Raw genomic sequence first — 13,393 nt, 5'->3', positions numbered from 1 at the left:
TTATCATGCAGCCTCCTCTGTCTGACAGAGACTCTGTTTATCATGTAGCCTCCTCTGTTTATCATGCAGCCTCCTCTGTCTTACAGAGACTGGACACTGTTTATCATGCAGCCTCCTCTGTTTATCATGCAGCCTCCTCTGTCTGACAGAGACTGGACTCTGTATATCATGCAGCCTCCTCTGTCTGACAGAGACTGGACTCTGTTTATCATGCAGCCTCCTCTGTCTTACAGAGACTGGACACTGTTTATCATGCAGCCTCCTCTGTTTATCATGCAGCCTCCTCTGTCTGACAGAGACTGGACTCTGTATATCATGCAGCCTCCTCTGTCTGACAGAGACTGGACTCTGTTTATCATGCAGCCTCCTCTGTCTGACAGAGACTGGACTCTGTTTATCATGCAGCCTCCTCTGTCTTACAGAGACTCTGTTTATCATGCAGCCTCCTCTGTCTGACAGAGACTGGACTCTGTTTATCATGCAGCCTCCTCTGTTTATCATGCAGCCTCCTCTGTCTGACAGAGACTGGACTCTGTTTATCATGAAGCCTCCTCTGTCTGACAGAGACTGGACTCTGTTTATCATGCAGCCTCCTCTGTTTATCATGCAGCCTCCTCTGTTTATCATGCAGCCTCCTCTGTCTTACAGAGACTCTGTTTATCATGCAACCTCCTCTGTCTGACAGAGACTCTGTTTATCATGCAACCTCCTCTGTCTTACAGAGACTGGACTCTGTTTATCATGCAACCTCCTCTGTCTTACAGAGACTGGACTCTGTTTATCATGCAGCCTCCTCTGTCTTACAGAGACTGGACTCTGTTTATCATGCAGCCTCCTCTGTCTTACAGAGACTGGACTCTGTTTATCATGCAGCCTCCTCTGTCTTACAGAGACTGGACTCTGTTTATCATGCAGCCTCCTCTGTCTAACAGAGACTGGACTCTGTTTATCATGCAGCCTCCTCTGTCTAACAGAGACTCTGTTTATCATGCAGCCTCCTCTGTCTAACAGAGACTGGACTCTGTTTATCATGCAGCCTCCTCTGTCTGACAGAGACTGCTAATTTACATGCACGTGACCTCTGACTGTTTCATCCTAACATCGTTGGTGCCGACGTGGATAACAATATCCCTATACTCTCTACACTCTTCAGTTTTAGCTTTAGCCAGCACCATCTTCAGATTAGCCTTAACGTTGGTAGCCCGGCCCCCCTGGTAAACAGTGTATAATCTTTGTGGATGATTCTAATACTGCGGGAAATGGAGTCGCCAATGACTAGAGGTTTTCAGTTTGTCAGAGCTAATGGTCGGAGGCTTCGGTGGCTCAGACCACATAAAGGGTGAAGGAGAGCCCAGAGAAGTCTCTCACTCCGACTCGATGCTAAATGGGGAGAACTGGTTGAAAGTTTCTGTCGGCTGAATGAGCAAAACCAGTTGAGCATGCCGACAGCATTTCTTTCCGGAAGCCATGAGAAAATTGTCCAGCTGCGGGGACCGTGAGAGGGGATTTATACTACTATCTGTACTTACTGGTGGCACAGATGCTGTTTCATCCTTTCCCTACACTTAAATTACCCTTGCCTAACGATTGAATTTGAAGCTGGGCTCACAACTCGGCTATCTTCACCATAAGGCGATAGTTCTCCTGTATATTATGAGAACAGCAACTGCAATTAGAAGGCATAGTGGTAATGTTGTTTAATGGGGCGGCAGGTAGCCTAGTGGTTAGAGGAGGCAGGTAGCCTAGTGGTTAGAGGAGGCAGGTAGCCTAGTGGTTAGAGGAGGCAGGTAGCCTAGTGGTTAGAGGAGGCAGGTAGCCTAGTGGTTAGAGGAGGCAGGTAGCCTAGTGGTTAGAGGAGGCAGGTAGCCTAGTGGTTAGAGGAGGCAGGTAGCCTAGTGGTTAGAGGAGGCAGGTAGCCTAGTGGTTAGAGGAAGGTAGCCTAGTGGTTAGAGGAGGCAGGTAGCCTAGTGGTTAGAGGAGGCAGGTAGCCTAGTGGTTAGAGGAGGCAGGTAGCCTAGTGGTTAGAGGAGGCAGGTAGCCTAGTGGTTAGAGGAAGGTAGTCTAATGGTTAGAGGCAGGTAGCCTAGTGGTTAGAGGAGGCAGGCAGGTAGCCTAGTGGTTAGAGGAGGCAGGTAGCCTAGTGGTTAGAGGCAGGTAGCCTAGTGGTTAGAGGCAGGTAGCCTAGTGGTTAGAGGAAGGTAGTCTAGTGGTTAGAGGCAGGTAGCCTAGTGGTTAGAGGCAGGTAGCCTAGTGGTTAGAGGAGGCAGGGTAGCCTAGTGGTTAGAGGAGGCAGGTAGCCTAGTGGTTAGAGGAGGCAGGTAGCCTAGTGGTTAGAGGAGGCAGGTAGCCTAGTGGTTAGAGGAGGCAGGTAGCCTAGTGGTTAGAGGAGGCAGGTAGCCTAGTGGTTAGAGGAGGCAGGTAGCCTAGTGGTTAGAGGAGGCAGGTAGCCTAGTGGTTAGAGGAGGCAGGTAGCCTAGTGGTTAGAGGAGGCAGGTAGCCTAGTGGTTAGAGGAGGCAGGTAGCCTAGTGGTTAGAGGCAGGTAGCCTAGTGGTTAGAGGCAGGTAGCCTAGTGGTTAGAGGAAGGTAGTCTAGTGGTTAGAGGCAGGTAGCCTAGTGGTTAGAGGCAGGTAGCCTAGTGGTTAGAGGAGGCAGGGTAGCCTAGTGGTTAGAGGAGGCAGGTAGCCTAGTGGTTAGAGGAGGCAGGTAGCCTAGTGGTTAGAGGAGGCAGGTAGCCTAGTGGTTAGAGGCAAGTAGCCTAGTGGTTAGAGGCAAGTAGCCTAGTGGTTAGAGGCAGGTAGCTTAGTGGTTAGAGGAGGCAGGTAGCCTAGTGGTTAGAGGAGGCAGGTAGCCTAGTGGTTAGAGGAGGCAGGTAGACTAGTGGTTAGAGGAGGCAGGTAGCCTAGTGGTTAGAGGAGGCAGGTAGCCTAGTGGTTAGAGGAGGCAGGTAGCCTAGTGGTTAGAGGCAGGTAGCCTAGTGGTTAGAGGCAGGTAGCCTAGTGGTTAGAGGCAGGTAGTCTAGTGGTTAGAGGCAGGTAGCCTTGTGGTTAGAGCGTTGGGCCCAGTAACCGAAAGGTTTCAAGATTGAATCCCACGAGCTGAACAAGGCAGTTAACCCACTGTTCCTAGGCCGTCATTGTAAATAAGAATTTGTTGTTAACTGACTTGCCTAGATAAATAAAGGTAAAATAAATTGTGCACAATTGCCATTGTAAGTCATTGATGAGTCATTGCAGTCCCTTTACAGTCACTGCAAACTGTGTACTAATCATACTAGTCGTAATACGTACTCTTTAGTCAAAACGAATGCAGTAAGTAACAAATAACAACGTACTAGGCTCCTCCTACTGAGAATGTGTCATCTAATGTGATTATCAGCTGTTGTCAAAACACGTGGGTTTCGGAAATAGGATTTATCTTCCTCAATAGTGTGCAGAGAATTCTACTAGATGAAAAGCCTAAATGAGTAGGAAATACTGTCATTTAAAGCATACTACATTTTAGAGAGAGAGAGAGAGAGAGAGAGAGAGAGAGATAGTGTGGTTCTGTATCTCTGTCACTTAGTGTGGTTCACACTCTGTCACTTAGAGAGTGGTTCTGTACCTCTGTAACTTAGTGTGGTTCTGTACCTCTGTAACTTAGTGTGGTTCTGTATCTCTGTCACTTAGTGTGGTTCTGTATCTCTGTCACTTAGTGTGGTTCTGTATCTATGTCACTTAGTGTGGTTCACACTCTCTGTCACTTAGAGTGGTTCTGTATCTCTGTCACTTAGAGTGTGGTTCTGTACCTCTGTCACTTAATGTGGTTCTGTACCTCTGTCACTTAGAGTGGTTCTGTATCTCTGTCACTTAGAGTGGTTCTGTACCTCTGTCACTTAGAGTGGTTCTGTACCTCTGTCACTTAGTGTGGTTCTGTACCTCTGTCACTTAGTGTGGTTCTGTACCTCTGTCACTTAGAGTGGTTCTGTATCTCTGTCACTTAGTGTGGTTCTGTATCTCTGTCACTTAGTGTGGTTCTGTATCTCTGTAACTTAGAGAGTGGTTCTGTACCTCTGTAACTTAGCGTGGTTCTGTACCTCTGTAACTTAGTGTGGTTCTGTACCTCTGTAAGGATAAATAAAAAGCAGGAATGAATCTGTCTTTCCCAGGCGACGTGGAACGGTTTGACAGGACAGATCATTATAAACAAGACAGACGGTTTGAGGAAAGACTTTGACCTGGACGTCATCAGTCTGAAGGAAGACGGCTTGGAGAAGGTGAGCTGCAGTACCACGATGTATTAAACACACACGCGCACGCACGCACGCACGCACGCACGCACGCACGCACGCACGCACGCACGCACGCACGCACGCACGCACACATAGAGACACACACACAGACACACACACACACACACACAGACACACAGACACAGACACACACACACACACACACACACACACACACACACACACACACAGAGACACACACACACACACACACACACACAGAGACACACACACACACACACACAGAGACACACACACACAGAGACACAGAGACACACACACAGACACACACATACAGACACACAAACACACACACAGACACACACACGCACGCATGCACACACACACACACACACACACAGACACAGACACAGACACAGACACACACACCGCATCGCATTGCATCACGGTTAGCTACAGGTCATGAGACCAAAGCACCATATGTATGAGAGGAGGGTATAACCACCACAACGTGTGTAATATAATTAGAAACATCCACCAGTTTGCCGGTTCCTGAAAAGGTTGATAAAATGCTGTGTTTTTGCTTCCTTTCTTAACAAGACGATCGGGGGCAATAGCCACCTCAATAAAGTGTGGAAAAAGGTTTGTAGAGCGGCTGACTGGCTCTGGTCTGACCCTGTGGTCTGACCCTGTTGTCTGACCCTGGGGTTGACCCTGTGGTCTGACCCTGTTGTCGACCCTGTTGTTGACCCTGTGGTCTGACCCTGTTGTTGATCCTGGGGTTGACTCTGTGGTTGACCCCGTTGTTGACCCTGTTGTTGACCCTGTGGTCTGACCCTGTTGTCGACCCTGTGGTCTGACCCTGTTGTCGACCCTCTTGTTGACCCTGTGGTCTGACCCTGGGGTTGACCCTGTGGTCTGACCCTGGGTTTGACCCTGTGGTCTGACCCTGTTGTCGACCCTCTTGTTGACCCTGTGGTCTGACCCTGGGGTTGACCCTGTGGTCTGACCCTGGGGTTGACCCTGTGGTCTGACCCTGGGGTTGACCCTGTGGTCTGACCCTGGGGTTGACTCTGTGGTTGACTCTGTGGTCTGACCCTGTGGTCTGACCCTGGGTTGTTGACCCTGTTGTTGACCCTGTGGTCTGACCCTGTTGTTGATCCTGGGGTTGACTCTGTGGTTGACCCCGTTGTTGACCCTGTTGTTGACCCTGGGGTTGACCCTGTTGTTGACCCTGTAGTCTGACCCTGTGGTCTGACCCTGGGGTTGACCCTGTTGTTGATTCTGTGGTCTGACCCTGTGGTCTGACCCTGTGGTTGACCCTGTTGTTGACCCTGTGGTCTGATCCTCTTGTCTGACCCTCTCGTTGACTCTGTGGTCTGACCCTGTTGTCTGACCCTGTTGTTGACCCTGTGGTCTGACCCTGTTGTTGACCCTCTTGTCTGACCTTCGTGTTTTATTCTCTGAATTATAATACCCTCTCCTACAGTCCTTATCTGAGTTGTCCTACCCTCTCCTACAGTCCTTATCTGAGTTGTCCTACCCACTCCTACAGTCCTTATCTGAGTTGTCCTACCCACTCCTACAGTCCTTATCTGAGTTGTCCTACCCTCTCCTACAGTCCTTATCTGAGTTGTCCTACCCACTCCTACAGTCCTTATCTGAGTTGTCCTACCCTCTCCTACAGTCCTTATCTGAGTTGTCCTACCCACTCCTACAGTCCTTATCTGAGTTGTCCTACCCACTCCTACAGTCCTTATCTGAGTTGTCCTACCCTCTCCTACAGTCCTTATCTGAGTTGTCCTACCCACTCCTACAGTCCTTATCTGAGTTGTCCTACCCACTCCTACAGTCCTTATCTGAGTTGTCCTACCCTCTCCTACAGTCCTTATCTGAGTTGTCCTACCCTCTCCTACAGTCCTTATCTGAGTTGTCCTACCTACTCCTACAGTCCTTATCTGAGTTGTCCTACCCACTCCTACAGTCCTTATCTGAGTTGTCCTACCCACTCCTACAGTCCTTATCTGAGTTATAATACCCTCTCCTACAGTCCTTATCTGAGTTGTCCTTCCCTCTCCTACAGTCCTTATCTAAGTTGTCCTACCCTCTCCTACAGTCCTTATCTGAGTTATAATACCCACTCCTACAGTCCTTATCTGAGTTATAATACCCACTCCTACAGTCCTTATCTGAGTTGTCCTACCCTCTCCTACAGTCCTTATCTGAGTTGTCCTACCGACTCCTACAGTCCTTATCTGAGTTGTCCTATCTGTCCTTATCTGTTGTCCTACCCTCTCCTACAGTCCTTATCTGAGTTGTCCTACCCTCTCCTTATCAGTCCTTATCTGAGTTGTCCTACCCTCTCCTACAGTCCTTATCTGAGTTGTCCTACCCACTCCTACAGTCCTTATCTGAGTTGTCCTACCCTCTCCTACAGTCCTTATCTGAGTTGTCCTACCGACTCCTACAGTCCTTATCTGAGTTGTCCTACCCACTCCTACAGTCCTTATCTGAGTTGTCCTACCCTCTCCTACAGTCCTTATCTGAGTTATAAGTCCTTATCTGAGTTGTCCTCCCACTCCTACAGTCCTTATCTGAGTTGTCCTACCCTCTCCTACAGTCCTTATCTGAGTTGTCCTACCCACTCCTATAGTCTCCTACAGTCCTTATCTGAATTGTCCTACCCTCTCCTACAGTCCTTATCTGAGTTGTCCTACCCCACTCCTACAGTCCTTATCTGAGTTGTCCTACCCTCTCCTACAGTCCTTATCTGAGGTGTCCTACCCACTCCTACAGTCCTTATCTGAGTTGTCCTACCGACTCCTACAGTCCTTATCTGAGTTGTCCTACCCTCTCCTACAGTCCTTATCTGAGTTGTCCTACCCTCTCCTACAGTCCTTATCTGAGGTGTCCTACCCACTCCTACAGTCCTTATCTGAGTTGTCCTTACCATGATGGTTAGAAGACAGTGATGGTTAGAATACAGTGATGGTTAGAAGACAGTGATGGTTAGAAGACAGTGATGGTTAGAATACAGTGATGGTTAGAATACAGTGATGGTTAGAAGACAGTGATGGTTAGAAGACAGTGATGGGTAGAATACAGTGATGGGTAGAATACAGTGATGGACAGAAGACAGTGATGGTTAGAAGACAGTGATGGTTAGAAGACAGTGATGGATAGAAGACGGTGATGGGTAGAAGACGGTGATGGGTAGAATACGGTGATGGATAGAATACGGTGATGGACAGAAGACAGTGATGGTTAGAAGACAGTGATGGTTAGAAGACAGTGATGGTTAGAATACGGTGATGGTTAGAAGACAGTGATGGTTAGAAGACAGTGATGGTTAGAAGACAGTGATGGTTAGAATACAGTGATGGACAGAATACTGTGATGGTTAGAATACGGTGATGGTTAGAAGACAGTGATGGTTAGAAGACAGTGATGGTTAGAATACAGTGATGGACAGAAGACAGTGATGGTTAGAAGACAGTGATGGTTAGAAGACAGTGATGGTTAGAATACGGTGATGGTTAGAAGACAGTGATGGTTAGAAGACAGTGATGGTTAGAAGACAGTGATGGTTAGAATACAGTGATGGACAGAATACTGTGATGGTTAGAATACGGTGATGTTTAGAAGACAGTGATGGTTAGAAGACAGTGATGGTTAGAATACAGTGATGGACAGAATACTGTGATGGATAGAATACGGTGATGGATAGAATACGGTGATGGATAGAATATGGTGATGGATAGGAGACAGTGATGGTTAGAATACAGTGATGGTTAGAAGACGGTGATGGTTAGAAGACGGTGATGGTTAGAAGACAGTGATGGTTAGAAGACAGTGATGGATAGAAGACAGTGATGGATAGAAGACAGTGATGGTTAGAAGACAGTGATGGTTAGAAGACGGTGATGGTTAGAATACGGTGATGGTTAGAAGAAAGTGATGGTTAGAAGACAGTGATGGATAGAAGACAGTGATGGTTAGAAGACAGTGATGGCTAGAAGACAGTGATCGGTAGAATACCGTGATGGGTAGAATACCGTGATGGTTAGAAGACAGTGATGGGTAGAATATAATGTTTTGGTGATTTACTCCTCTTCAGATTGGATTGTGGAACTCCAACAACGGCCTTAACCTTACCGAAAGTCTGAAGGATACGGGGACTAACATCACAGATTCCATGGCCAACAGGACTCTGGTCGTCACCACTATCCTGGTAAGTCAAGTCACGTCTCAGGGGTCACAACATACTTAAGAAGATTAAAAAAGACTAAAACAATATCAAAATTAAATTGAAACAACTGTGGAGCAAATAGTCTGCAGAAAATAGTCAAATAGTCCATATGGAATATACAAATAGTCCAACTAGTCACTGGGTAGTCCAATAATCCAACTAGTCACTGGGTAGTCCAATAGTCCAACTAGTCACTGGGTAGTCCAATAGTCCAACTAGTCACTGGGTAGTCCAATAGTCCAACTAGTCACTGGGTAGTCCAATAGTCCAACTAGTCACTGGGTTGTCCAATAGTCTAACTAGTCACTGGGTTGACCAATAGTCCAACTAGTCACTGGGTTGTCCAATAGTCCAACTAGTCACTGGGTTGTCCAATAGTCCAACTAGGCACTGGGTTGTCCAATAGTCCAACTAGTCACTGGGTAGTCCAATAGTCCAACTAGTCACTGGGTTGTCCAATAGTCCAACTATTCACTGGGTAGTCCAATAGTCCAACTAGTCACTGGGTAGTCCAATAGTCCAACTAGTCACTGGGTAGTCCAATAGTCCAACTAGTCACTGGGTTGTCCAATAGTCCAACTATTCACTGGGTAGTCCAATAGTCCAACTAGTCACTGGGTTGTCCAATAGTCCAACTAGTCACTGGGTAGTCCAATAGTCCAACTAGTCACTGGGTAGTCCAATAGTCCAACTAGTCACTGGGTTGTCCAATAGTCCAACTAGTCACTGGGTTGTCCAATAGTCCAACTAGTCACTGGGTAGTCCAATAGTCCAACTAGTCACTGGGTAGTCCAATAGTCCATACAGTCAAAGAAAATATGGCCCGTATTATCGACATATGATCCTCAGTTATTGGCTACCTTACTATTTTGTTTAATTACAAGATATATCCGTATAATTTTGTTCAAAAAAGAGACACCAACCTCATACCCGAAGTGGTTTACTAGATAAGTTAGTTGGCTAGCCTTCCGTTAGCTATATTTCAGAAGTAAAAAGTTGGATATTAAATGATGAGTGTCTTATTTTACAGTATACAGTGTGTCCCACAAAATGTGTATATATATATATTACTTTTTTTTTAAACTCTCAAAACTTATCTTAACGTACATAATTTACAATGAAAATCGGTGGTCAGCTTGCTAGAATCAAATCAAATCAAAGTTTATTTGTCACGTGCGCCGAATACAACAGGCGTTGAACACCTCACAGTGAAATGCTTACTTACAGGCTCTAACCAATAGTGCAAAAAAAGGTATTAGGTGAACAATAGATAAGTAAAGAAAGGGTGTCTTTGGTCGCAAAAGATGCCGTTATTTTCTAGTCCATTTAAATGTTTAGCTCGAGGTGATTTAATCCTCTAACGGCTAGAGATTATCTGAAATTAGGGGGTGTCCGATGTTGGGGAAAACTAGCTATGAGTCCAGCATTACAAATATCCATATGAAAGAGTTCAATAGTACAAATAGTCACCGGGGATAGTCCAGTAGTCCAATATAGTATAATAGTCCAATAGTCTTAGTAGTTATATACTAATAGTTTGATAGTCCAATAGTCTTAGTAGTTATATACTAATAGTTTGATAGTCCAGTAGTCCAATATAGTATAATAGTCCAATATAATATACTAATAGTTTGATAGTCCAATAGTCTTAGTAGTTTGATATAGTAGTCTAATAGTTTGATAGTTTGATAGTCCAATAGTCTTAGTAGTTATATACTAATAGTTTGATAGTCCAGTAGTCCAATATAGTATAATAGTCCAATAGTCTTAGTAGCTATATCCTAATAGTTTGATAGTCCAGTAGTCCAATATAGTATAATAGTCCAGTAGTCTTAGTAGTTATATACTAATAGTTTGATAGTCCAGTAGTCTTAGTAGTTATATACTAATAGTATAATAGTCCAGTAGTCTTAGTAGTTATATACTAATAGTATAATAGTCCAGTAGTCTTAGTAGTTATATACTAATAGTATAATAGTCCAATAGTCCAATATAGTATAATAGTCCAGTAGTCTTAGTAGTTATATACTAATAGTATAATAGTCCAGTAGTCTTAGTAGTTATATACTAATAGTATAATAGTCCAATAGTCCAATATAGTATAATAGTCCAATAGTCTTAGTAGTTATATACTAATAGTTTGATAGTCCAGTAGTCCAATATAGTATAATAGTCCAATAGTCTTAGTAGTTATATACTAATAGTTTGATAGTCCAGTAGTCCAATATAGTATAATGGTCCAGTAGTCTTAGTAGTTATATACTAATAGTTTGATAGTCCAGTAGTCCAATATAGTATAATAGTCCAATAGTCTTAGTAGCTATATACTAATAGTTTGATAGTCCAGTAGTCCAATATAGTATAATAGTCCAGTAGTCTTAGTAGTTATATACTAATAGTATAATAGTCCAGTAGTCTTAGTAGTTATATACTAATAGTATAATAGTCCAATAGTCCAATGTAGTATAATAGTCCAATAGTCTTAGTAGTTATATACTAATAGTTTGATAGTCCAGTAGTCCAATATAGTATAATAGTCCAGTAGTCTTAGTAGTTATATACTAATAGTATAATAGTCCAGTAGTCTTAGTAGTTATATACTAATAGTATAATAGTCCAATAGTCCAATGTAGTATAATAGTCCAATAGTCTTAGTAGTTATATACTAATAGTTTGATAGTCCAGTAGTCTTAGTAGTTATATACTAATAGTTTGATAGTCCAGTAGTCCAATATAGTATAATAGTCCAATAGTCTTAGTAGTTATATACTAATAGTTTGATAGTCCAGTAGTCTTAGTAGTTATATACTAATAGTTTGATAGTCCAGTAGTCTTAGTAGTTATATACTAATAGTTTGATAGTCCAGTAGTCTTAGTAGTTATATACTAATAGTTTGATAGTCCAGTAGTCCAATATAGTATAATAGTCCAATAGTCTTAGTAGTTATATACTAATAGTTTGATAGTCCAGTAGGCTTAGTAGTTATATACTAATAGTTTGAAAGTCCAGTAGTCCAATATAGTATAATAGTCCAGTAGTCTTAGTAGTTATATACTAATAGTTTGATAGTCCAGTAGGCTTAGTAGTTATATACTAATAGTTTGATAGTCCAGTAGTCCAATATAGTATAATAGTCCAGTAGTCTTAGTAGTTATATACTAATAGTTTGATAGTCCAGTAGTCCAATATAGTATAATAGTCCAGTAGTCTTAGTAGTTATATACTAATAGTTTGATAGTCCAGTAGTCCAATATAGTATAATAGTCCAGTAGTCTTAGTAGTTATATACTAATAGTATAATAGTCCAGTAGTCCAATATAGTATAATAGTCCAATAGTCTTAGTAGTTATATACTAATAGTATAATAGTCCAATAGTCCAATATAGTATAATAGTCCAGTAGTCTTAGTAGTTATATACTAATAGTATAATAGTCCAGTAGTCTTAGTAGTTATATACTAATAGTATAATAGTCCAATAGTCCAATATAGTATAATAGTCCAATAGTCTTAGTAGTTATATACTAATAGTTTGATAGTCCAGTAGTCCAATATAGTATAATAGTCCAGTAGTCTTAGTAGTTATATACTAATAGTTTGATAGTCCAGTAGTCCAATATAGTATAATAGTCCAATAGTCTTAGTAGTTATATACTAATAGTTTGATAGTCCAGTAGTCCAATATAGTATAATAGTCCAATAGTCTTAGTAGTTATATACTAATAGTTTGATAGTCCAGTAGTCCAATATAGTATAATGGTCCAGTAGTCTTAGTAGTTATATACTAATAGTTTGATAGTCCAGTAGTCCAATATAGTATAATAGTCCAGTAGTCTTAGTAGTTATATACTAATAGTTTGATAGTCCAATAGTCTTAGTAGTTATATACTAATAGTTTGATAGTCCAGTAGTCCAATATAGTATAATAGTCCAATAGTCTTAGTAGTTATATACTAATAGTTTGATAGTCCAGTAGTCCAATATAGTATAATAGTCCAGTAGTCTTAGTAGTTGTATACTAATAGTTTGATAGTCCAGTAGTCCAATATAGTATAATAGTCCAATAGTCTTAGTAGTTATATACTAATAGTTTGATAGTCCAGTAGTCTTAGTAGTTATATACTAAGAGTTTGATAGTCTAATAGTCTTAGTAGTTATATACTAATAGTTTGATAGTCCAATAGTCCAATATAGTATAATAGTCCAGTAGCCTTAGTAGTTATATACTAATAGTTTGATAGTCCAGTAGTCCAATATAGTATAATAGTCCAATAGTCTTAGTAGTTATATACTAATAGTTTGATAGTCCAGTAGTCCAATATAGTATAATAGTCCAATAGTCTTAGTAGTTATATAGTAATAGTTTGATAGTCCAGTAGTCCAATATAGTATAATAGTCCAGTAGTCTTAGTAGTTATATACTAATAGTTTGATAGTCCAGTAGTCCAATATAGTATAATAGTCCAATAGTCTTAGTAGTTATATACTAATAGTTTGATAGTCCAGTAGTCTTAGTAGTTATATACTAATAGTTTGATAGTCCAGTAGTCTTAGTAGTTATATACTAATAGTTTGATAGTCCAGTAGTCCAATATACATTTACATTACATTTAAGTCATTTAGCAGACGCTCTTATCCAGAGCGACTTACAAATTGGTGCGTTCACCTTAAGACATCCAGTGGAACAGCCACTTTACAATAGTGCATCTAAATCTTTTAAGGGGGGTGAGAAGGATTACTTTATCCTATCCTAGGTATTCCTGAAAGAGGTGGGGTTTCAGGTGTCTCCGGAAGGTGGTGATTGACTCCGCTTTCCTGGCGTCGTGAGGGAGTTTGTTCCACCATTGGGGGGCCAGAGCAGCGAACAGTTTTGACTGGGCTGCGCAGGAACTGTACTTCCTCAGTGGTAGGGAGGC

General features: G+C 42.3%; 1 protein-coding gene across 2 annotated transcripts in view; it reads left to right on the top strand.

The window, feature by feature from the left end:
* The window catches only part of LOC115126039 (glutamate receptor ionotropic, kainate 1), a 125,388-nt gene that overhangs the window by 91,221 nt on the left and 20,774 nt on the right, over nucleotides 1–13,393 (top strand). The window contains exons 9-11 of one of the 2 annotated variants that reach the window (XM_065024179.1): nucleotides 4,146–4,253; nucleotides 4,830–4,871; nucleotides 8,347–8,460. In XM_065024179.1, the coding sequence (XP_064880251.1) occupies nucleotides 4,146–4,253; nucleotides 4,830–4,871; nucleotides 8,347–8,460 (264 nt within the window). The remainder of the gene's footprint in view (nucleotides 1–4,145; nucleotides 4,254–4,829; nucleotides 4,872–8,346; nucleotides 8,461–13,393) is intronic. The other variant, XM_065024180.1, reaches the window with a different exon arrangement.

The sequence above is a fragment of the Oncorhynchus nerka genome, linkage group LG11, assembly GCF_034236695.1.
Source record: "Oncorhynchus nerka isolate Pitt River linkage group LG11, Oner_Uvic_2.0, whole genome shotgun sequence".
NCBI lineage: Eukaryota > Metazoa > Chordata > Actinopteri > Salmoniformes > Salmonidae > Oncorhynchus > Oncorhynchus nerka.
Note: the sequence above shows the minus strand (reverse complement) of the source record. Positions and strands in the feature narration are given on the sequence as shown.